Source organism: Acomys russatus, chromosome 3 (genome assembly GCF_903995435.1).
Source record: "Acomys russatus chromosome 3, mAcoRus1.1, whole genome shotgun sequence".
Taxonomy (NCBI): Eukaryota; Metazoa; Chordata; class Mammalia; order Rodentia; family Muridae; genus Acomys; species Acomys russatus.
The window spans coordinates 9,244,848-9,270,620 of record NC_067139.1 but is presented as its reverse complement, the minus strand read 5'-3'; the positions used below and the strand labels follow the sequence as shown (position 1 = coordinate 9,270,620).

Genomic DNA, 25,773 nt, shown 5'->3' with positions numbered 1-25,773 from the left:
CTGCAGGGTCTACAGTCTGATGGTGTTTAGAAATTAAGGCCCTGGAAGTTCTTGTATTTGCTATTCTCCTGATGACAAAAAAAATCTCCAACAAAAGCAAATTAGGGAAAGGCTTGTTTTGGCTTACACCGACAGTACAGGCTGTCATAGTGAGGGAAGGCACGGTGGTGGGGGTGAGAGGCAGCTGATGGCATTGTGTGTGTCGTCAGGAGGCACAGGAAGATGTATGTGAGTGCTCAGCAGGCTTTTGTCTCGCTGGGGCCCTGCAGATGAGATGGTCCTGCTCACACCCATGGTCCCTCTCCCTTTGCAAGTTAAGCCTGTCTGGAAAGACTCTCAGATACAGGATAAGTGTATCTCCTCAGGGGTTCTAAACTAGCAACGCTGGCGATGCAGACTAACAACCACGCTTGATAACAGACACCCAGAGTATAATAAAGGGGCGATTTTATCTACTAAAAAGCAAAGCAAAACCAAACCCCAAAAAACTTCATGATGCTTTTCATCATGTGCGTCCACGGAATAATCAGAGGTGGTCAAAGTAATAGTTAAAACAAGTTAAAAGTGACAATCTGCAGTGTCACTCATAGATGTTCAGCCATTGTCTTGAAGTTCAGTATGCAGTTAGATCTTCTGAGCATCACTGCTGGCCTTAACCATCAGGAGGGATGGTGTCTTAGGGTTTCCATTGCTGGGAGACACCACGACATCATGGTTCATGCAACTCTTAGAGAGGAAAACATTTAATTGGGGCTGGCTTACAGTCTCAGAGGTTTAGTCCACTATCAGCATGGCGGGAAGCACAGCAGCATGCAGGCAGAGATGGGGTTGGAGGAGTCAAGAATTCTACATCTCAATCCAAAACCGACAGACTAAGACTGTGTCCAACAATGGGTATAGCTTGAGCACAGTGACACACTTCCTCTAACAAGGCCACACCTCCTAACGGTGCCACCCCTATGGCCAAACTTTCCAACACATGAATCTATGGGAGCCATACCTATTAAAACCACCACAGATGGCTTACCATTGTGAAATTTTAGATTTTTTTTGAGACAGGGTCTCTTGGTAGCCCACATTGACCTTGAATTTGTAATCCCTGTTCCTTATTCTCCAAAGTTCTGGGATTATAAACATGCACCATCAGAACCAATTGCTTCCTTTGTTTTTATTTTAGTGGGTTGATGCTGTGCGGCACAGGTTGGTCTTATACTTAGGGCAGTGTTGAGTTACATGAGAAACTTTATCTTGCTCTTAGCGTCTTTATTCCCCACAAAGCTCATCATTTCACCAAGATATTACTCTGTAGAGTTTTGACTGTAAACAGGTAACAACCACACTGTCTATTTCATGCTGTCTCAGATTTGCCTCTCGGCAGTACAGTTCTGAGTCCCGTGTGTCTTCCTCAGCAGAAATGCCTAGGACACATTTGGCTTGTTTCTTTGTTTTGTGGGGTTTTAAAAGAACTTCTCTCACATTCTTGGCAGCTCAGCTCTCTATCTATTTAAAGCAGTATTCGCATAGTGTCTTGCTTTAAAAAAATTTTTTTTTTATCTTTAATGCAAAAAAGATATTTCTGCTTTCTGCATTATCCTTAATAGAAGTCTCTCGTCTTAGGATTCTGTTTTGAGTTTTCCAATGGAGGCTCTGGGAGATCGCAGTGATGTGTCTCCATCTCTGATGACTTCTACGTAAACAATTACTGTATAGCCAGCCTTGAACTCCATGGAAAATGTCTATTTGCTTGCAGTTAGGGACCATTTTCAGAGGCTGAGTCACCGGAACCCAGTGTAAGTCAGCCCCAGAATAATGAGGATGCTCGGCGTTCAGCTTTAAGTGTGAGAAGTCCTCCTCAGATTAGAATGTTTGAGCACCTGGTCTCTGCTGGCAACACTGTGCAGGAGGAGAGCCTGACTAGCAGAAGAGGACCTGGAGGTTTCATAGCCCTACGTTTTGTCCACTTTGCCTCCTGACTGTGGGTGTAAGTGATCAGCTGCTTTGAGCTCTCACAACCAAACTTTCTCCACCACGAGGGACTGTGTTCTCCTGAAACAAACCCTCTGGTAAGCCGCTTCTTGTCAGATAACAAGAAGTCAGGTAGCTGAGACTTGAGATGAGTGGTTCTTGTGTGTTTCAGATATGGCGCAAATACGATGCGGACAGCAGCGGCTTCATATCAGCTGCCGAGCTTTGCGTGAGTACCAGTGGGAAGTCACATGGGGAGAAGGCTTGGTTTGGTCATCTTTTGAGGGGGATATATATCTATCTGTGGGCCCAAGACATGCATGCGGCTTTGGGTTTTTATTTCAAAAGTGCATATTTATGTAAAGATTTAGAAGTAAGCTGGCAAGGTGGCTCAGCCAGTGATGTCATAAGCCTACTGTGCTGAGCTCAGTCCTTGCAACCACATGAAGGTGAAGGAGAGAATCAATTCTACAAAGTTGCCTCTGTCTTCCACATATAGTTGCACATCCCCCCACATGCTATACGCATGCGCGTGCGCGCGCGCGCGCGCGCACACACACACACAGCACAATAATAAATAAAAGTTAATTGGGGCTAGAGAGATGGCTCAGAGGTTAAAGAGCACTGTCCGATCTTCCAGAGGTCCTGAGTTCAGTTCCCAGCAACCACACGGTGGCTCAAAACCATCTATAATGAGATCTGACGCCCTCTTCTGGCCTGCAGGTGTACATGCAGGCAGAGTACTGGATGCATGATAAATAAATAAATCTTTTTAAAATAAATAAATAAAAGTTTAAAAACCCATAAATAAAGGTTTAGAAAGTGCTTTTCTTGCTGCTGTCTTTGGGAAAGAAGCGAATGAAGCGTTCATGGTATGTTTTGTCCTCGGAGTTTCCCTCTAGCTTCCAAGAGCATCCTTCTGGCAGCCTCCACACTCACACTTAATCCTTATTTAATATTTTACTTCCCCCATGAAACAAATTACAATCCCCACCCCAGTAGAAAAAGACCTTGGACAAATTTGTGTCTTATTTGCTCGCTGTGTTCAATGTCACTCTTGGTGTCACAGAGCTTCCTCCGGGACCTTTTCCTCCATCACAAAAGGGCCATTTCCGAGGCTGAACTGGACAAGTACACCAGCACCATGGTGAGTGGAGTGTGGGCCCTATGGGGGAGCCTGCCTGTGCCTCCTGGGTTCCCTAGGAAATGCTTGCCGGAAGAGCCTTGCTCTGGAGCGGAGGGGCGGGGGTTAAAACTGAGCCGTTGTAGCCTCTTTCTTGGAAATATTGCATGCCTTTGAGAGAAAGAGCTGCTTAGCTGTCTTTGGAGAGACCAGGAATGCTCAGAAAACACTAGGATTTTTAAGCATCTTGCTAGTGAACGCAATAGCCATTAAAGTCACACAGAAACAAGTAAGCATGGACTTATACTGTCTTGGCCCAACAGGTGGACAAGGCCTTTCACTACCTTCATAATTCTACTCACTGAGTTTGTAGGCCTCAAGCAGAGGAAACTCAGATGGGAACGCTCATGTTTTTCGTAGCCGTGACCTGGGAAAGTGATAAACTCATGCCTAGGTAGTTCCAGCAAAGCCTGGTGCTTTCACAGACACAGGTGGGTGCGTGCAAAGAACTCTGCAGTCCAAGGAGAGCCCAGCTGCCCTATACTCATTTGCTCTTAGTGCAGCGCATGGCACTATTTCATACCCCTTCTACAGCGTTCTTGACCCAAATGATCATGAAATGATTTCAGTGTCAAGCTCCTTGGAAAATTGTTAGGTAGAAAAAGCTGTGCCTGGTGACCTCTGCTTCGGTGTTCATTCATTGCTCTAACAGCTTGGGGCTGAATCGCATTTGTTGCTGTGCCGGTCTCTGCCTGTCTCTGTGTCCCGTCCAGCAGGACCAGTAATTACGGGGTCGTGAGGGGAGCCATACCTGAAATGATGGGACGACAAAGAAAGAGGCATGACGAAGTAGCGTTTCTATCAAGGTCCGTTTATTGAATCAAAAGCAAAAGCTTATATGGGGTGGAGGCAAGAACTAAGCAGTAAGAGGGGCCCAAGAATATCTCCAGATAATACCATCAGGTCAGGGGAACAGTTTCTATCTTATCTTAGCTAACTATCTCTCGGGAAGTCCCGAGCTAACCTGCTAAACAACATCTGCAGAAGCTGAAAGGAGGAAGTCAGCTAACCTGCTAAACCTCTGCAGGAGCTGAAAGGAGGAAGTCAGCTAACCTGTTAAACATCTGCAGAGGCTGAAAGGAGGAAGTCAGCTTTGGAATGGGGCATCAGTATTTTTCCATAGCCAGTAGACTCTTTTAACCTTGAATGACCCCTGGCTGGCTCCGAACATCTCTGGGCTCTGCTTTATTCTCATCACATCTGCAGATCTCTTAATGAGTAAGCACGTGACTTACAGCCACAGTCTTAGTTGTGTACTGTATGAGTGTCACATGTATTCTATATTTTTAATTTAATGTTCAGAATTTCATACACAAGTACTGTATTTACATCACTTAAAAAACAATGTCTGTCACATTTAGAAACAGAGAACGCTTGAGCAGAACTTATGAGAGGTTGCAGCATATCCACTGAGAACAATGAGGTTTAGTTAAAATGTAGGTTGTTGCATTGGCACACATGTTTGTGTGTGTGTGTCGGGGGGCGGAGTGGGGTAAGCGTATGCATGGGGAGGCATGAGGTCAGCCTCAGGTGTCATCCCTAGGGCACCATCCCATAAAAAATGGGGCTCCTTACTGACCTGGGGTTTATTGGTTAGCTGGCTAAGCTGATTGACAAGTGATCCTCAAGTTTGTTTTCCCAGTGCTGGGGTACACACATGCTACCATCCCTGTATTTTAAAATGTAGGCTCTAGAGGTTAAACTCTGGTCCTGTGCTTGCCGAAGCCCTTCACCCACTCATCTATCTCCCCAGCCCCAGATATAAACTTGTAGTTGGGTTGCTCAAGTACTGAAACTCCTTTTAAAGATTAGCCAATCAGGAAGAGCTAAGTTTCTCAGCCGAAGGCACCGGAAAGCTAAGTTTCCTGGCTGTGGGCCCCAGACTCCTTCAGAAGCTCACTCTGGACTCTGGCCGCTCTGAGTGCTGGCCCTGGGCAAGTCTTCCCAGGGAAAAATGAAAGCTGTCTGGACCGTGATGACCTGTAGGTGTTATGCCGAGATTACCCATATCGGGAGACCCCCTCCAAAAGACCACCAGGACTCGATACCGATGCAATCTACACAGGGTCCTGTATTAAGGGCTCAGAGCTTCGGACCACAATCCTTCCTGATGGAGCAGGATAGGAGAGTGATACTGGAGCTTCAAGGGTTTATAAGGAAAAACTGTAATTGGGGGTGGGGGTCACAGGGAAGTGGGGAAAAAAACCATAAGTGGGAGCGGGGTCATGAGTCTCAGGAATGTAGACCTTCCAGCAGGTTGGGTCCAGGAGGCTGAATCTCCAGGGAAGCTGGGTGTTAATTGTATCTAATTGTTCTAGTGGAGTTTCTGGACAGTGCTAGCAGGCCCTGTTTATGGCAGTGTGTGGTCTTTCCCAGAATGCAGGAAGTAGTGAAGTCACCTGGAGGACAACTTCTCACGGACCACAGCATTAATTGTAGAATATACATTACATATAAAATATGGCATTAGTTTTGCCCTTACATAGGTAAGGAAAGATGATGCCTAAGAGAGAACCCAATCCCAGGACAGGATGTCAAGCGCGCATTCTGGCTTCTTACAATGCATATTTATTCTAACTGAATGCAGGATGATATTGAGAAACCTCCCCACCCCCAAGTAGACAAGCTCAGTACTGAAAGGAGGGCAGGGATCACCCAGGAGCAGGAAGCAGCTGTCGCTGCTCAAGAGCCTCAGAGGAGCTACTGACCTAAGCACCAGTTAATTGCTGTTAGGAATGAACACAAAAGGGAATTAGTTTGCATCTTCCCACAGGGGTGGGGAGCGGCTCGGACAAAGAGGCCTTGAACGTATTTTAAACATCAGTTGAACAGAATGTTAGCCTGTCAGTTGTTATCTTGATTTAATTAATTTGTAAAACAAGAGCTACACAATGAATATATTTACATTTTAAATCTCTAGCAGCTTTCTGGCTCCCCCCCCCCCCCCCCCCCGCGCGCAGCTTGAAACTGCTTGAGCAGAGGGCTTCTGCCCACACCCAGATAACAATTCTGGTCTTTGCTTTCTGCTTCATAATACAGCTCAGCTAGTTCTTTTTTCTAGTTTTCCTATGGTCCTTGTGCATCCTTCAATATTCAGTTAGAAGTTATCTTTCTCTAGGAAATCCTCACAACCTCCTTCCTCAGTGAGTCCCAGTACCACTCTCTGTCTAGCCTGTCGCACACATCACCACCTTAACATCACAGCCATTCACTTAAGTCATCGTCCCACAAATACTTGTTAAGTGCTTATCATGCCCCAGGCATGGGTCTAGTCACTGGGGATTGAACAGAGAGAAAAATAGGAAAGGAGAGCTTGGCAGCAAACAACACACGCAATAAATAATAAATTATAGTGCACGGCAGAGAATGAGTGGGAAAGTAGAGACGGAAACACCAGCATGGTAGAGAACCGAGGGTATCCTAGTTTCATTTATGTTGCTGTGATAAGACATAGTCATAGAAAGAAAATTAGTGGAGAAGGGGACTTATTTCATCCGATAATTTCAGGTTACGTTGTGGGCTAGTCAAGTGCTAGTCACATCACATCCACAGTCAAGGGCAGAGAGAAATGACTGCTTCTACGCTCACTCATTGTTTGTGCTTAGCTTGCTTTCTCAATTCCTATAGAGCTTAGGGACCCCTGCCTAGGGAATGGTACCACCCACCATGGCTGGCTTTTTCTACATCAATTAACTTAATGCCCTATAGACACGCCTCAGGCAAACCCAAATATATTCCTCACTGTGACTCTTCCCAAGTGATTCTAAGTTGTATCAAGTGGATAATGAAAGCAAACCATCACATAGCATCCTGATAGCCTACAACCATCATGTCGCATCCTTATAGCCTAGAGCAGTATCTTATCTCCAAGGTCTGGCCTCACAAGAGCCTGGCAACTCATCAGGCTACTTAATGTACACTGAACTGAATTTTCAGTTGCTCCCTAAGAACCGGCTATGACTGAACCAAGGTAGAATAAGCAATGACTCCCTTGGGGACCCTCCTACATCCCTCGCTTGGGTTCCTCAAGGCCCTGCACAACTCATATGGAGGGTGCTTTCCGAAGAATGGTCCTGCATTTGAAACTTTTCCTTTCCCTTAAACTTAATGTTCCATGGCCAGGAAGACATGGCACCTGGTAGGGCCAAACCCCACTATTGATGGCTTTTGCTGGGGTCTTTTACTTCAGAAAGAGTCTCAAGCATCCTGAGTACTGGTTCTAAACCCTGATGACTGCCTAAGGTGGGGTAGGCTAGAAAGAGAGAGGGCTAAGGACATGTCCTGGTGGACCAGGATTCATGTCACATTGTTTGTTTCCTTAAAGTGAGACTCTTCTGGTCTTCCCTTTGGACTTTGTGTGTATAATGCCCATAGTCAAATTGCAGTAGACAGGGGAGTAATGTTGACAGGGATATGTCACTATGGGGAGGCATATGAGATGTTAAGGAGAGAGACAAAGAAGGGGAGCAGAGTGTTGATATAGGGCTGGTTAGGACACATTGAGTCCATGCACAGAGGAAGGCCTTGTGACATCATTATCTTAGCTTACTCTGTCCTCTGTGCCTACCTTCCATTGAATGGGTGACTTACTATCCCCACAGGAGGTCTATTTGTCTCCAGATAATTCCAATTTGCACCAGCCCCCAAGCATTAGAAAAAGTTGGTGGCCCTCCAGGTCACCTTCATCTGAGCACTGTGGTCTCTTCCAATAGTCAGTGTCCTGTTGAATGGCAAGGACCTTGGGGATGGCAATGGGGTGTCTCGGAGTCATGGTGTTGAATGTGCTCCTCTCCTCAGTGACCATACGGACCTAATGTGTCTCAGAAGATGCCCTTTCCCACTGAAGGATGCCACTCTGCTAATGTTTCCCCTTATAGTTAAGTTTGATCTATCTAATAGTTCATGCAAAGATGTGAGCTCTGTCACTGATGAATGTTTGAGGAGGAGCTATGAAGGAAGATGTAGTAGTGGTCCCTGCCTTGGCGAAATCTAGAGAGACAGGGGTGGGGTGGAGGTGGGGGCGGGGGCAGGGAAGGACCAGATGCTCTCGGGTGACTATCACCACCACAAAGCATCAACCAGTAAGAGGAGTAGAGTCCAAGTTCCCTATTCATCCTTCAATACTAGCTTTACCTGGAGCCCCAAGTTGAGGAAGCTGTGCACCTCCTGAGTTCTAAGCAAGTCCCCGTGAGCGAAATCACATTTCTGATGCTTTAATGACTTCTTATTGAGTGATGAACACGATCAATGCAAAGCTGCACTGGAGATTTTCTTCTGAGGTGTAGGATGAAATGCTTCACTTGAGAGCTGCAGCCTATCAGATGAACTCAAAGTGACCCTAAGGAGCATGGCTGCCTTTGACAGCTGTGTGAAGCACGGCTAACAAATGAACTGAGGGTGAGCAACTGATCAGAAGAGAGAGGCAAGAACCTGCACACTGTGTCCTGTCCTGTTCTTATTGCTGCTAATTAATGTTCTGGAGGAAGAAGGGAGGAAAGGATGCTACCAGCCCCAGGAAGGAAGAGAGACCGTGTATCTAAAGATTCTATCATGAGATATTTAATTTTGCTAAATGCAAGCTAGTGACTCTGGTGGTTTCTATTACAAAACAGCAAATGAAGTTCTGACACTTTGACAGACAGAGAAAATTCTTGATTAATCTGGCCTTATGACTGGCCTGAAGTCATTCCAGTCCGAGACCTCAATGGACTGATTTGCTGAGTATTTTCTCTTTGTGTCTACTCTCCACAGGCAGAAGATGCTAACCAGTTTTAAACGCAAGCTAATGCCTGCAAACTTTAGCTTGTGTTTCTGACTCAAACCATTCTTCTGCACTTCTCGGGCACACATGCACACAGGCATCTCAAACTTAGCGTGTCCAAAGTTGAACTTCTGACTTTGTCTCACAAACGTGGTCCTCTGGTGGTTTGCTCGGTCTTGACTGATGTAGGAAGGCAATTAGCCTTGATGCCTCCTCTGCCAAGCTACATCTAATTAGCAAATCCTATTGACTACCAGGTGTTGCTATTACAAAGTCTTTGACGCACGGCAGTATGTAAAGAAAAGAGGTTCATTTAGCTGACAGCTTAGGGAGGCTGGGAATCTAGGGTTGACAAGCCCTTGTCTCTTTGGTCTGGTGAGGGAGGCATGGCAGGTGCGTATCCCAATGGCAGGAAAAATGTATGTGAAACACAGCAGAGTGAGACGGGAAGCAGGACATTCCAAGGCCACCTTCAGTCTTCCCATGACAACTCCCTCTTCTTGGAACTGAGTCACACAAGACCTACATCAATCCCTCCAAATGAGATAACTACATCCCCTGGGCCCCACCTCATAAACTTACCTCCACTGGCTCAATGGAGACCAAGCCAAACTTCCCCACCTCAGTGCTGCCTTCTGAGGTTACTACTTGCTTAGGCAATCTAGTCTTATTTTCTGTTAAGACAGAACCCCCTATAGTGATTACATCACAAAGATGAGGTGCATGCCACCCTAAAAAAAGTATGTCGTTATCTGACTGGACATAGTATTTATGTTTAAAGGATATTATAGGCATGTAAGAAGTCCCAAGGCACAACTGTACCATCTGTGACTTCTCTGTTTTTGCTTTATGAGACAGAATCTTATTATGTAGCCCATGTTGGCCTTGAACTTGCACCAATCCTCTGCCTCAGTCTCCTAAGTGCTGATTATAGGCACATACTAGCATAACCCTGTTTCAGTAGATTCTGTAACATGCAAATTTTAATGACAAAGTTCGAGGAGAATGGGCTTTTAAATTAATTTCAAATTCTAAAAATCAACTGAATTTGCAGGAGAGATGATCTAAAACTTACGTATTTTCGAGTGAGCTCACATTTCCTTTGCCTGTGCAGTCTCCTCACATGATGTGTTCACAGAGACTCTGAAGCTCCAGAGTGTGAAATCACATTCCAACTTATACTTGTAAAGGAGCATGCCGCCGCCATATTGCCTAAATCCACAGTGGTCTTCTGTTCGGAGGTTAGGACAGAATGTCTCAGCTTTGTACAGGCTAGTAGTGCAAATAGGATCTTTGGACAATGTTGGATGTCTTTTGCCCTCTGCTGTACTCAATGAGTCATCCTCTATAAGAGCCTGGCAAGGCTTGGTTGCTGAAGTGCCGTAGGCTAATATAAAATACTTAAATAAAAACCCCGACTCAAAGTCAAACACCAGACTTTAAGCCGCCATCACTATGCAGAGTCTTATTTCACCTACTAGAAATTCAGCTTCCAAGTACATTGTGGGATCAACTCTTCTACTCCTCTGAAGTTAGATGTGGTCACTAGCTTGCTGTGGAATGATGAAATTTCAATCTGTAAATGAATTGCCATTTTCTTCCTGCCATGGAAACCAGGAATGTTACCATAAATTAGCTGCTGTGAGGGTGGAACTGCCAACTAGCCTTGGGTTTTCTATAACAGGAACAAGATATGTAGCTGTGCTGTGGCAACACACTGAGGACTGGTCACTGTGACTTATCCCAACGAGAAACTGAGCTGCCAGTCACTTGGTAGCAAACACTCATTTCCCCTAGGTATGTGGGTTGCTCAACTCAGTTGGTGCCTTAAAAACTTTCAAGATTATCGGCAGGTTTGGGGCATGCCTTTAATTCCAGTTCTTGGGAGGCAGAGGTAGGTGGATCTTGGTTAGTTTGAAGCCAGCCTGGTGTACAGAGAAAGTTTCAGGACAGCCAGGGCTACACAGAAAAACCCGGTCTTGGAAAAAAAAAAACAAAAAAAAAAACAACAACCAAATAAACAAACATGTTAAAGTTATTTTTATTAAACTATGTTTGTTTCTCTCTTAACCTGGCTTTCACAGAAATAATTGAGACTTTTTGATATTTGTTTTAATAATAAGTGTCGCGACACAATAACTGAGCAGTTATTACTTTATTCTTAACCCTCTATGCTAATCTGGTTTCCTCCCAATGTACATCCCAGAGATACTTGCACTTTGTGGCGTTCCCTGGTCCAGCTCCTGTCTTATTGTCACTTGGACCTCTTATGTGGTTCAGTCCCCTACTTTCTTCTCTAACTCTTCATCCCCTGGCTGTCAGGAAATCCAGCTCTATTCTCTCCTCTGCTCAGCGATCGGCTGTAAGCTTCTTCATTGGCATATCAGGGGACAATTGGGGAGCAGTGTTTGCACAACATTGAGAGAGTAGAATCTCAGAACAAGGATTGCAACAAATATGGGAGGGGTACTGAAATCAATATTTGATTTACACAATAATCTTATGCCTATATAAACAAACAACAACAACAAAAGCCAAACAAACAAATAAAAACATGCCCCAAACCTGCCGGATGATCTTGAAAGTTTTTAAGGCACCAACTGAGTTGAGCAACCCACATACCTAGGGGAAATGAGTGTTTGCTACCAAGTGACTGGCAGCTCAGTTTCTCGTTGGGATAGGTCACAGTGACCAGTCCTCAGTGTGTTGCCACAGCACAGCTACATATCTTGTTCCTGTTATAGAAAACCCTAGTTTGAGCATTTGTCATATTCAAGTTCCTTTCTGCCTTTCAGATGAAGATCTTTGACAAAAATAAAGATGGTCGTTTGGATCTTAACGACTTGGCAAGGTAAGTGATACAAAAATGGTGGAAAACTCAGAAGTTCCTATCCAAGGGCCTGATGGTAACCCACACATCCTTAGAAATCCGAGACCTACTCTTGCCTGGAGTCTAAGCAACCAGGTTCATCTTATTATACCAACTGCGGTGCTTTAAAATCACTTTGGGTAACAGATTCCTTTGTGAAGATAATCGAAGCTCCACACTGCCTAAATGCACAGTGCTTTTATTTATTTGTTTATTTATTTATTTTTGATTTTATGGACAAGTCATAGACAGATTTTTTTTGTCCTCATCCTCAGAGGTCAGGCATTCATGGTCCCATATTGGGACTCAAGGACCAAAGTAAAAATATTCCTTTCCAAATCCAAAAATCTAACAAAACAAACAAAAGCAATCATGAGGATGGTGATGATGATGATGATGATGGTGATGATAAAATAATAGTAAATGGGTGGAAGAAAGAATCTTGAAGCTATTCACTGACTTTGGGAATGTTGAATTGATAATTCAGAACAACAGTAACAATTGATTGAACTTTAGTATAACCAGCTCTCTGTTGGCTTCTGAGGGCTGGCTACCCTCTCTAGTACCTGAAGGCTAGTAGGGAAGGAGGAGAGGAGGGGAGTAGGAGCACTATGTACATTGGTACCTTGGTGGGAACATTCAGATATTGTGTATCTCTTGCTTGTGTGGCCTTCCACCCTCTTCTTGTTGCCGTTGAACCCATAGACGTACATATGCTAGGCTCAGAGCATGGTCCTGGAGGCTGTCTGTGAAGAGACACACTAGGAAGGCTGTGTGGATTTCAATGTTTCTTAAGGGCAGTCACTCAGGACCTTCATCCAAATGTCAAGAGACCTCAACCTCAAAGTCTTGTTTCTGCTCCGGCTACCTCACATAGTTTTCTTGAGCATTTGAGGCAGAATTCCCACCCCCAACTGCCAAGCAGAGGTCAGAAGGGCTTCTTTGAGGGCCATTCTTCAGAAGAAAGGTCAGTGTCCTAAAGGTTCACGGAAGTCAGGGTAATATGGCTGACAAGAGCAGCTTTTGACCTCATTGTTCCCCGACTGATGCCCGTTCTCAGCCTCTCATATAAATGGAATCAGGGAAGGTACCTCAGTGGTGGAGGCCTAAGTGTCCAGCATACATAAGACTATAATTTCAGTTACACACATATGTGCTTGCACACACAGTGAAATATAAATATATATGGAATGACCATATTTTCCCCTCATCAGTTGACATATACTTGAGCTATTTCTACTTTTTAGATACCATGAACAGTACTTCCACGTGAGTGTGATGAGCCTTCCTCTTGGTTATGTTCTTGGAAGTAGAATTTTGGTTCATGTGGTAACCCTATGTTTAATTTTCCATGACGATGCCACATGGAAACACTAGTCCCCATACTGCCGCGGTTGCTACAGATTTGTAGTGACTTTTACATGTGTGGAGTCCTCAGTTCTTGGTCTTTTTAAAGATTGTTCTGCCGCCTCTGGGCCCATCTGCGTATCTTGATATCAACTTTAGGATCAGATAGTCAGTTTCTGCGTAAAGGCAACTCAGAACTCTGTGGATTTTGTTCGGAATCTGCTGTTCAAGTTGGGAAATGCCATCCTGACACTATTGCCTTCAAGTTTACAAACAACTGTGGTCTTCCCATCTTTTCAGGTCTGCAGTTTCTTTGGAAGATATTTTGGAGTTTTCAGTCTATAAACTGAGCCTATTCTTGTTCAACTTGTTCCCAGCTATTAGATTCTTTTGGATGACGTTGCATATGGAACGGCGCTTTGGATCTCATCTCAGTTCTTTTTCCTTGCTGTGATGGAACACCACAACCAAGAGCAGCTCAAGAAAGGGTTTATTTAGGCTTACGTGTCCAGAGAGATAGAGTCTTTAATGGCTGAGGAAACATGGCAGCTGGAACAGAAAGCTGTCTGGTCACACTTTCATCACACACAGGAAGCAGGGAGAGGGAACAGGAAGTGTGGTGAGGCTACAAGATCCTCAAAATACACCTTCAATAGTGTGCTTCCTCTAGCAAGGCTGCATCTCCTACAGGGTCTATAACAGATCTCAAACAGCACCACTAATCTGGGACCAAGTGTTCAAACACAGGAGGCCATGGCGGGCATTGGGGGGGGGGCACAGACATTTCTTATTTAAACATTATTTTCCCCTCCCTTCCTGCCTCTATCCCTCCCTCCCTCCCTCCCTCCCTTCCTCCCCTCCTCCCTTCCTTCCTTCCTTCCTTCCTGCTTTCCTTTTCTCCCTCCTCAATCACCCCCCCCCACTTCTCCCTCCCTTCCTCCCCTCCTCCCTTCCTTCCTTCCTTCCTTCCTGCTTTCCTTTTCTCCCTCCTCAATCACCCCCCCCCACTTCCTTAATTTCTTTTTGTTTTTGAAACAGGGTCTCTCTATGTAGTCCAGGCAGGCTGGCCTTAAACTCATATTACTCCTGTCTCAGCCTCCAGGTTGCTATGGTTACAGGCGCGCACTTCCGCTTCTGTCATTTCTAGTGACAGAAATGCAGCTGAATGTTCTGTGTGGATGTTTTCTCTTTAATTGTGCTGGTCTTGTTTATTAGCTTGAATAGATTTTTGCTTGATTCTTTGGATTTTATTGAAGATTATTCCACTTGAAAATAACAGTGGTCCATTTCTTCCTTTACATTTTGCTAATTTCTGCTTCTAATGAAGCTGTGGCTCCACCATGTTTAATATCATTACTGATTACTGATAGTGTAAGGATTTTGGCATTTTTTCTGTGTTTCATCTGTGTCATTATTGTTGTTTCTGTTGTTCTTTTCTAGCTCATGTTAAATAGATTTTTTGGGGGGGGCTATTTCATATTCTTATTGTTTCTTTCATTATTTACATATTTTGTATTGTTTTCTTAGTGTTTTTTTTTAAATTTACCATTAACAAATTGGATTAATAGCAGCTTAATTTTAATGTGACAGTAAATTTGTACTTGTTCACAGTTCCAAACTGCAGTTCCAATTCCCCATGGTTTTTTAATTTCTCCAAATCACATCATCATATGTTACGTACCTATCAACACCTATTTATTTTCTCTCTCTCCTCTTTTTCTCCTTCCTTCCTTCCTTCCTTCCTTCCTTCCATCTTTTCTTTCTTTCTTTGCTTGATAAATTATTGCTGTGTTGTCCAGGATGGCTTGTCCTACTACGTTCAAGGAATCCTCCTGCCTCAGTCTTCTGAGAACCTGGCAGTATGTGAGGTGCCTGGGGTTCACATTTTTAATAATTTCTTGATGAGGCTAAAGCATTATATATATTAAAAAATGACGTTCATGCTGACTCTTCCGAAATGTGTATGTGTGCATGCTTTGGCTGCATGTATGTCTGTGCACCACCTGCGTGTCTTGTGCGTTTGAAAGCTGGGAGAGGACATGAGATCTGCAGAAGCTGGAGTTCCAGAAGATTGGGATCTGTCACGAACTGGAAACTGAAACTGGATCTTCTACAAGGGCAGCCCATGCTCTGAACCTCAGAGCTGTTTCACCTCGCCTTTTACATTTGCTCTTGCACTTACCTCTGCTGGTGCTTTCGACTCTTCAGTGGATTCGTTTGTGCCTGGTGTCCTCTCATTTCAGATGGAGGACTCTGTTTAGTTTTCCATGTAGGACACATTTGTTGGTGACGATGCTTTTGTTGTTCATTTGTCTGGTGGTGCTTCTGAGCTAGTTCCATGCAGTCTATCATCTTCATCACATGTAACCACTCAAGTCTCTTCTTGGGTAGCACAATGGCCAACTCATGACTGGAGAGAGGTGCTTTTTGCTTTTTGTGGATGAAGTGGGAGCTGGGCATCGAGGATTAACCTTGCCTACCTTAGGCTAGTCCTCAACCATTAATCCATATTCCAACTCTAAAGGCTTCCTCAAATGTCTAGAACAATGATTCCCAGTCTCTCCTCAGGGGCTCAGTGTACAGATAAGAAAACTTAAAATGCTGCAACATTCCTTGTGCTAGCCAAGATGCAGCTGGTTTGTCTAAGTTTTGTTTTAGTTCTATTTTGGTTCCTGGAAATGATGTCTTTGAAACCCAGGTAGCTTCAAACTCAAAAGCCTCTTGCCTCAATGTCCAGAGTGGACTTAGAGACCTTCACAACGCTCTGAGATAATTCCACTGTTTTTACAGAATAAGAACCTCCCCTCCCCCCACCCCCCAGCCCAGACTGGCAAAGGCTTTAAGTGAATTTTCAGAGTTCTGCAAAGGTTGCTCTGATCCTTCTGTCCAGTTTCCTGGTTGCTTTTGTGGGGCAAATTTTCAGAAGCATATAGTCCATGATTTCTCACCAGGAAGGGCCTGTGAAGCTTTGTATATTGAAGGCTAATCTATAGGAAGGTCTGCCCACCACTCTCCTAGAAGTTATAATGTAGAAATTCCCATAATTCAAGCCCCTGTCGAGTTCTTCAGGATGATGTGGAAGCCGTCAACCTTTTCCTCTCCCTAGAGCTGTGCGTTTGCCGAGTGATGGCAAAACTTACAGAGGCTCATGTAGATTCTATTCTTTTTCCCATTCAGGATTCTGGCTCTTCAGGAAAACTTCCTTCTTCAGTTTAAAATGGATGTAAGTGGTGACATTTGTCTTGATGGGGTTTCTGCTGTGTGTCTGGAAAGATGGGAAGAAACGAAGGTAAATTAGTTATTTTTCTTGTGTCACTAGGATCAAGTACCTGGTTGATGTCAAGGGAGAAAAGACGTATATTGGCTCACAGTTATAGAGGATACAGTTCATCATGGCCACTGTGTTGGGGGAGGTTCCTGGTGGCAGGAGCAGCTGTGTAAATGGGAACTTGCATACATCTGGGTAGATCAGGAAGCAGAGACCCAGTAGGAAGTAGGGCTGTGCTATAAAACCTTAAGACTTGCTACTTGGTGACTTACTTTCTCCAGCAAGGCCCCACCCCCTAACAGTTCCACAACCTCCCAAAACAGTGCCACCAGCTGTCAGCCAGCTGCAAACACATGAACCTGTAGGAAACATTTTTCCCTTTCAAACTGTAACAGACAACATCCATTTGTCTCTTAACTCTTTAGAGGCTGACAATGTTTAAAGTTGAATCAAGGCCCTTTAAGGGTCATTGAGTCAAAGCTTAGATGGGTTGCCCAACATCCGGGAAGTTTTCCGCCAGTGGCTATGCATTGCTGGACTGACACAATGTTTTCTTCACACCCAGGCTTCTTCCGCCGAGGAAAGGAAGAGGGACTTTGAGAAAATCTTTGCCCATTATGATGTTGTAAGTGTTCTTCATGCTGTGATGCCTTCTTTAGATAGAAAGCTCGTTTTGTTCCTGGTGGTAACACCCTACTGGGATGCAAGTTGCAGTGTCCGGTGTGTGTTGTCAGGTCAAAGTGCCTCGAACTTCTCTATATAACGTCAGATGATTAAATAAAGAATGGGCTAAGCTGATTGACAATTGAGCAGAGATGGATTTGTAATGCTTTTTTTTGGCTCATAAATCTACGAGAAAGATTCTCCTTCTAAGACAAGGCACCCATTTATTGTGTGAGCTAAAAGAAAGAAAGAAAGAAAGAAAGAAAGAAAGAAAGAAAGAAAGAAAGAAAGAAAGAGAAAAATCCTCCCCATCCAACCAGAGGATGGAGGCAAAGTCATCCCCGCCTGATGTACAACGGCTTCTCCTGTAGGGCAAATGTACAGCTATTCTCCAGGTTCTAGAACAGCTAATGGCACAGGGCTGAATTTCTAGAAATCAAAGTGAGTTAATGTGCAAAGAAGGGAAAATTATCAAGGAGTTGGGAAAGGTTCTAAAAACCTTTTCCATGAGATTAACGTCCCTGAATACCAGGGCTGTGTGCTAAACCACACTGTGCCCGGGCAAGGCAAGGCTGCACTTTGTGATTGTTGTGCAGATTTCCATCTGGGCTTGTCAGGCATGTGACCTAGGGTAGGTACCTCAACTTGTTTATTCTCCCTGCCTTTCACCCCCTTATCTGGAAAACTAGGTTGAGTAGGATCAGAATGGACCTGATGGGGCTTTCAGAGCTAAGTGAGCTGCATTCAGCTTTTACAGAATAATTCAGCATGCAGCACGACCTGCTAGTAAAACCAGTGAAGGAAGCAAAGTTTCCAAATAAAGTGTTAAAGGTTGAGGGTAAAGAAAACATGAAGAGAACAGATGGGATCCAGGGCTGCTGGCTCATGCCTGTAATCTTAGAACTCAGGAAGCGAGGTAGAGGGATTTGCTGTGAGTTCAAGATGGGTGGATTAGAGTGAGACCTTGTCTTAAAAATTAAGAAGTAGGGTGAGGGTAGAGTGATGGCTTGGTGGTTAACCACAGTAGTTGCTCTTCTGGAGGACCCATGTTCAATTCCCAGCGCCCATATGGGAATTATCACAACTGTCTGCAACTCCAGTTCTAGGTGATCTGATACCCTCTTCCAGCCACCAAGGGCACAAGGCACACAAATGGTACACAGAGGTGGTCAGGAAAAACATCTACGCACATATAATAAAAATCAACATCAACGTTGTGAGGTATTATTATATCAGGCACTTTAGGAAAAAATAGACATGTTTGAATATCTATGCTTCATTTTACTTTCAAGTTTACATAGATTACAGAATGAGCAGGAAGAAGCCATCTTATATACAGAAGAAAACAATTAAATTTCATATATTATTTCAATGTAGCCTCCTTCTATCTAAAGCTCACACTTTTAGGCATAATGATTGTACAGTCATAAAGCAAACATGTTAGATGTTCAACCTGTCCTTCTAAGGGGGATTGGTGTGCACTTAAGACTCACCTGGACAGAAGCCAGCATGAGGGAAGCAGATGTCTGTCAGCACTGTTTGCTGAGGAGCTCAGAGCCACGCTCCTTGTTTGGGGCCAGGAAGCTGCTGATGAGGGATTGTCGTAGTTCACGCAGGGCACTCATCTCCTGTGAAGATAAAAAGTGGAGCTCTCAGTTTCTAAATCGGTTGGCAGTTACAAATGAACACTGACTGGTCGACTTGTCAAATTTGTTCTCTGGCTTTTCAAATTAAGAGGAGAATATTTGAATGATCGGATCTTTTCATCTTTCAGAGTAAAACTGGAGCCCTGGAAGGCCCAGAAGTGGATGGATTTGTCAAAGACATGATGGAGCTGGTCCAGGTGAGTTCATGGGGCTGGGAGAGTTATCCCATGATGCATTGCAGTTGACATTGTGATAAATTGCATTATTTCTGGGAATGAGTGAGGCTGAAGATTACTGCTAGAGAGAAAGGTCTGGAGACAGTTCCTCTCTCATAACCACTGAGATTTTGAGCAACTCAACCAATCTCGTTTTCTTCCTTAAGACCACATGAGCTAAATAACACATAATTAACATCGAAGTGCCTTTTACTTTTGAATTTCTTTTTAATGTATGAGTGCTCTGTCTGAATGTACACTTGCATGCCAGAAGGGGGCGTCAGATCCCTTTATAGATGGTTGTGAGCCACCATGTGGTTGTTGGGAATTGAACTCAAGACCTCTGGAAGAGCAGCCAGTGTTCTCAGGCACTGAGCCAACTCACCAGCCCTAGAAGTCATTCTTTTGAAGGCATTTACTTTACCCAAATAGCCCAGCATTACTGTGTGTTTTACTTTTTTATTTTTCAATTGCTCAAAGTCTTTTTCCTCCATCTACTTGCCTCTCTCAGATTTGATTGTTATGATAACTACAATTTTAAATTTAATTTCATATTACACTTTTTTTAAAATCAGTTTTTTTTTTTTTTAACATCTAGCCCAGGATGGATCCTTACTGTTATGGCATCTCTGGGGCTTGGGCTGAGACAATTCAGGTTTTATTTTAGCATGTGACCATTTCCTGTAGGGTTGACGATGTTTCTAAAAATGCAAGCTCCTTCTTGTGAACTTTATTCTCTGTACTGGTTTATAATCTCCTTATACAGACAATTCCAGCTTCTGTTTCTCCAGGGAGCAGTGCAGGCCATGGATTTAGTCTTTGTACTTAAGGATTACTTTAAAGTACATTATTAGATGTACAATGATTGAATCTTGGTTGTCCCAGACAGCAACAAATTAGAGTAACTGTTAGTAGTTACTCTAAGTCTCAGAATTATTTGCATATATGATTAAAACTAGAAAACCTTGCAACAGGGAAAGCTCCAGATATAATTTTTTTGCATAGATCTCCAGGAAGTTGGCATCCTGTGGCTGAGCAGACACAGGCACAATTCTGTCTGATGTCCACTCAGAATCACTGGCACATCAACAGCTTAATAGAAACAAAAATGTCATCTTTGGGATATTGAAGCTTCATGGCAGATGGATTGAGCCAAGTGTAGTTTTGGCTTGCTCTGATGGACTGAATGGGAGAGGAGACTGCCTGATTTCTTCTGTGTCACAGAACCAGGGTCTTCACTAAGTGCAGGCCTGGGGCTTCCATAATCAGGCAGAGAGATTTCTCTGGTATTCCTCTCATGGATGAGCGCCACATGTGGAAACCCAACTAGCGCTACTCTGAGACCCTCTCCTGTGCAGAACATGGGACCCCTCTCCAGACACTCAGTGTCTGAGTCTTCTTCTCCCACATCACCTGCCACCTGCTCTTCTCTTCCTCCTTTCTTTGCTTGGAAGTTTTTCTGCTGATGGGCAGTGCACTGCAGTGCCATCCCAGACCAGCTATTTATGAGCTTGCTGTCAGTGGACGCGTTTCTCAAGCCTTCTGTTGCCTGTCCTGTCACCCATAAGAGGTGTCCAGTGAGACCTGCTTTGCTTCCAAAGGATGGGTGGTAACTAGGGATGCCGTAGACAGCTACCACAGTTGCTGAAGACAATGTGACTCCCTTAAAGGAGCAGTCATTGTTAGGGCCCTAGAACAAATAGGCTGTCATCAGTCAGGTACAGTTCTGAGCTGGAAAATTATAAACATATAGGAAGGAGTTTCCCAAAAAGGGACCTTCAGCTCAGTGGATGGCCATGTCACAGAGGATAATCTTGTCTGAAGTATTAGTGTGCCAAAGGCGTGCAAGAAAGCCTGGAAGACAGATGGCTGTGTCCAAGGGCAACTGACTTACCATAGTTTTAAAGTGTTGGCTTCCTTTTATCATTTTAAATTATCTTTGCATATAAAAATATTTAAGAGCCAGAGAGACAGCTTTTCACTCTTTCAGAGAAATGGGATGTGGTTTCCAGCATCTACACTGGATAGCTCACAAGCACCCAATCACCTGTAACTTCAGCTCCAGGAGATCTGATACCCTCTTCTGTCCTCTTTGGGCACTGTGCACATGTATACACACACCACAAACACATATACCACACAAATACACACTCACAACACACTTATACTCACAAACAAAACTAAATAAATCCTGAAGAGTTATTAAAATTATCAAAAATAAAACAAAGCACAATTTAAAAGGCAAGGAGAATATAGGCTACGGATTCCAGTTCTAGGCTGCCTGGTTCACCTGGCTGGCAAGGCTATCAGTTAGCATCTACAGGCCTCAGCTTCCTCTCCTGCTTGTCTTTTATTTTCCTTGCCACACTGGGGAGTGAAGGCTGAAAGTCACCTGTTTTAGGCAAGCACTTTGGCACTGACCTAAAGTCCAAGCCTGTTTTATTTATATTCTGAAGCAGAGTCTCATTAAGTTGGCTAAGTTGACCTTGAGTTCCATATATAGCCCAGGCCTATGATGTTCAGAGCACATACAGAGACTTGGGCATGCTGGCTGATGGGCTATCATAGTTTCAGGGGAGTTGGAGTGCAAAAGGGATGGGGTGTGATGAAAGCCTGAAGAAGACACTGAGGCACAGGGTAACTCCTATCATAAATCCACTGCCACAAGCAAGCACGAGTGTCAGGGCGTCAGTCTCCAAATAACTGAATTCCCAAGGCTCATGAGAGGCAGAGCAGTAGCTTCCAAGCAGTTGTTCCAGGCTGGTCTCAGGTGGTCCTTTGAGGTAGATGAGAAAGAAGGTCTACTTTAAAAATGAAAGCTTATAGATACGACGCTGGCCTGCCTGCTTGAGTCGGCATTCTGACTCAACTCTAAGACGTGTGAGTGACAGTAGGTACATTAGTAGGCTGGTCTCTCTGGGTTGTAGTTTGTCCACATGTAATTAAGTATGAAACTGATGTAACCTCCTGTGTTTGTTCTGAAGGTCTGAGCTGATGTTTGTAGGGCCCTGGACCAGGAATCTAAAGCACTCTGGTGCTATTAAGTCAGTCTTAAAGGTGGAGGCCCTATGACTTCTGTGTTTGCGTTCAGCGATCCAGGGATTTTTAAGTAGTGATAGCTTTCCTAACTCATGGGGAAATGGCCAGTATTAAAAACATCACTTAGATGACACAGCGGGGCTTCTCTCATAGCCTCCCTCCCACCTTACTTCCCACCATCCAAATACTTCAAATATTTCTCACTTACTTTTACTTGAAAGAAATAATTATTCTAAAACAAAAATATATTATTCTTCTATTAGGAAAAAAAAAGGTTAGAGTAATTTGAATTAGGTAAGGACTCTGTCAAACAGTTGATATGCAGATATGAATGTCCACCACTTGAGTCTTCTCTAACACTTGCCATAAGGGTCCTGGAGCTGGGTGTCAATTATTGGAGAAAAGCTATGGCAGAGAGTTATTAAATATGCTGAAAACTAGACATCTCCACTTTGTATACTTACGACAGGCAAGTTCTTTATGGCACTTCCTGTGCAGCTTGCTGTAGACTGCCAGCCCACATTTCTTTGAGGCGCACACACACACACACACACACACACACACACACACACACACACACACACTCCTAGTACTAAGACAGAAGAAAAATAGACTTTTTGAGCACAATGAAAGGAACCCGGAAAGAATTCGTTTTTCGTCTCACCCTTGCAGTCTGATGATTTAGAATGCTTTCCAGAGAGGTGTGAGAGGTTGGCAGCCCCTCTTGACCCTCGTCCAGGCTGGTGCTCCTTCAACTTCTCCTGCTCTTTTCTCAACACAGTCAGGAACATGTGCAGCGTCCGTCATTCTTCCTGATGGAGTGTTGATTAGCCCCTCTGGGTTGTGACTCTCTAGTTTGAGAGTGGAAGGTTTTACCCCCTACTGAAGATGTTCTTTAGAGGTTTCTTTGGAAGTAAAGAAAGCAAGCGCAGGGCAGGGCTAGAGGGATGGGATGTGCTTCCCCGGGGCTCAGAAGTCTCCCGAGGGAAGCTGCCTTGTTCACTCTTAAAACCACTCAAGTAATCAAGAAGGATGGAACTCGGAGTCACTGATTTTCTTCTCTTTGGATGTCAGCTTTGCAGTTTAGATCCCACCCCTTCCCCAGCTTTCTCTAGAGCAGTGTGAGGTGGTAGAACTAAGGCCCCATCAGCCAGGAGACCTGGCAGAAAGACATCAGTTCTCCCCACTAGAAGAAGGCTGACTTCTCTTGAGCTGCTTTCCTAGTCTGGGCAAAGGCTGTCTCCATTTCCCTTCTGGGCAGTTGTGAGGATGAGAGGGAGTGTCTGATGGGAGTCATTTTAGCACTGTGGCCTGTGCAGCCTGGAAGCTTCGAATGCTTCCCTGAAGGTGCAGGCATTGCTGTGCCTCCTTAGTCTGGAAGTATGCCTGGACTAAACCCTCAGTTACTACTTTGATATATAGCATAGAAACTGGATTTTCATTGTGTATGAAGTCTATTTAAATATCCCATTGACAATGATAAACATCTTCCCTCATCAGCATAAACAACAAAGATTTCTGTCACAGCTCCCTGCTTTTGGGCCAAAATGTCTTTAATTAAGTTGCTAACAAGACAGGCTTTCTCCAATAGTCCTTGGAAGCAATGTGGAAATAAGACCTTTGAAACACTTATTTGTTTACCTTGCCTGAATGGACAGACAGGCTGAGAAATCAAGCCACTGCCAGCAAACATTAGGGACCTAGGTGGGGTAAGGAGGCAGAGGCTGTCCCTGGAACTGTCACCGACCTTCTGAACAGCCATGCCCTCTCTCGTCCTCAGCCCAGCATCAGCGGTGTGGATCTTGATAAGTTCCGGGAGATTCTGCTTCACCATTGTGATGTGAACAAGGATGGAAAGATCCAGAAGTCTGAGCTGGCACTGTGTCTGGGACTGAAAATGAACCCCTGATCTGCAACTGCTCTGCCCTCTGCTTATGTGGCTGTGTTCTTGCTGTGAGAAGTGTGTTTGTGCTTTGCTCTTGGGGGTCAACAAACACTCTCACTGATGGTGTGGCACTCTTGGGTAGAGGGAGGGGCCCTAGGGTACTACCTCCAGAGGCAGCCAAGATCCTGTCCCAGGGGAAGCCCCCATACCACGTCTTCTGTGTTCTCTCCTTGACCTTGGCCTATCTCCTCCAGAGGTTCAGTTTACCTGCTGGTCCTCCTCTGTTCACCCTTCCCTATCACCCGGTGGCTAGGGATAGCCCAATCTACCATCTCCTGTTTGTCCTTGATCTTTCTGCTCAGTTAAGAGTGTCACCTGTGCCATGCTGTCACTTCTACAAATTTATCTTCATGAGGTAATTCTGTAGTCAAGAATAAAGATGTGTTTGAGTTGTAAGCTTTATAATGTATTGATGGTTTTTTGTGGGGAGAGACTTAGGGGAGCTTAGGGGCATCATCCTGAGGAGGCTTCTGGCTGCATCCAGCTAGCAGCAGCCCCAAGGCATTTTTTTTTTCTTCTTCTTAAATTAGGTGGGAAGAACAGAATATCCTGCATCAGGCTTCATTGTTTTGTTTGTTTCTTTTTTTGAGGCAATGTCTATAGGGGTTGCTGCTCAGTCACCCTGGTTTTAATGGATGAGTTGCAAGTACAATGAGAGACCCTGCATCAAACAACAAGGTGGAGGGAATAGAGAAAGGCGTCTGATGTTGACCTCTGGCCTCCTCATGCACATGTACTCACAAGTACACATACACAGGAATGAAAAGTTAACATGGTTAGTGGGAAGACTGTTGAGTATTTCATAAATATACCATGCTACACAAGCATTACGTGAGATGGGGGAAGTGAAGAGAAGAGTGACTTTGATGCATCACCATATTGTTCCCTTGCTTTGTGCCTACTTCAAAAACAATCTTGGGTGTTCTCCCTATAGTTAGCCAAGCATGCAGTTGCTCACCGGTCTGGACATCAAACATTTCTCTTGGCTATGAGTCTTGACACTGTTTGCTTGCGGTCACCTCAACACTGATTCTTGTGTTTAACTCATTTGTCTTTTTACACATATTTATTATTCTCAAACTTAAAAGAACAGTGACTCTTTCTGGCTTCCCCTTGAGACTCACATTTAGCATGAGGAATCTGGGAGGGGAGGATCCACATGCACCCAGGCATGGCAAAGAAAAACCAGAGGACAAGCAGATCCAAATATTACCAACACAGTCACCAGTACATCAAGGTCGTCATCAGCACACCAAGGTCGTCATCATCGTCATCGTCATCGTCATCATCATCGCCTCAGAACTTATTCTGCCTGTATTTAATTCTCTTCCCTTTTAGGCTGGTTTTTATTCCCAAATTTGAAAGAGTAGCAAGGTTTTCCAGCTTTCCCTGCATTTATTGCAAGGAACCCAGGGACAGCCATAACATGCCCTGTGCAGACACTACAGAAAAGGGCTGTCCTTGCTGCCGAGCTGGATTCTCAACAAAGGAGGAGCTGTGCTGAGGGGGCTGGTGTTATTTCTGTTTACAAACTAGAACATTAGGGATGAAAGACAGTAAATGGCTGTCTAAGGTTTCTTAGCTGGGAAGTGACCCAGTCACCTCTAGGCTGTGAGCCAGGGCTCAAGTGCCTTTGACATAATGGCTTAAATGGTTTTTGCTTTCCTTGAGGAGGTAGCTATGGTAGTTTTTTGAATAGCAGCAACTGTTAGCTAGGAGACAGACTATCATGGAGCAAGTTGAGGTACTCTGGGGGCAAAGGCTGAGAATCATAAGGAACAATTTCTATAATAAAGAAAAACTGAGTCAGAGTTGGTGGTGCAGTAACGCAATCCCAGATACTTAGGGTACTGAGGTAGGAGGGTTGCAAGT

The 25,773-nt window shown here is 44.3% G+C and overlaps 1 protein-coding gene across 1 annotated transcript in view; it reads left to right on the top strand.

Moving 5' to 3' along the window:
• Scgn (secretagogin, EF-hand calcium binding protein) overlaps positions 1–24,037 on the top strand; it is a 36,883-nt gene extending 12,846 nt beyond the window's left edge. Inside the window, exons 5-11 of the mRNA XM_051143250.1 lie at positions 2,138–2,194; positions 3,035–3,112; positions 11,705–11,760; positions 16,303–16,348; positions 16,959–17,018; positions 18,831–18,899; positions 23,737–24,037. Coding sequence (XP_050999207.1) covers positions 2,138–2,194; positions 3,035–3,112; positions 11,705–11,760; positions 16,303–16,348; positions 16,959–17,018; positions 18,831–18,899; positions 23,737–23,865 — 495 coding nt within the window. The 3' untranslated portion in view covers positions 23,866–24,037. The remainder of the gene's footprint in view (positions 1–2,137; positions 2,195–3,034; positions 3,113–11,704; positions 11,761–16,302; positions 16,349–16,958; positions 17,019–18,830; positions 18,900–23,736) is intronic.
• The last annotated feature ends 1,736 nt before the right edge of the window (positions 24,038–25,773 follow it).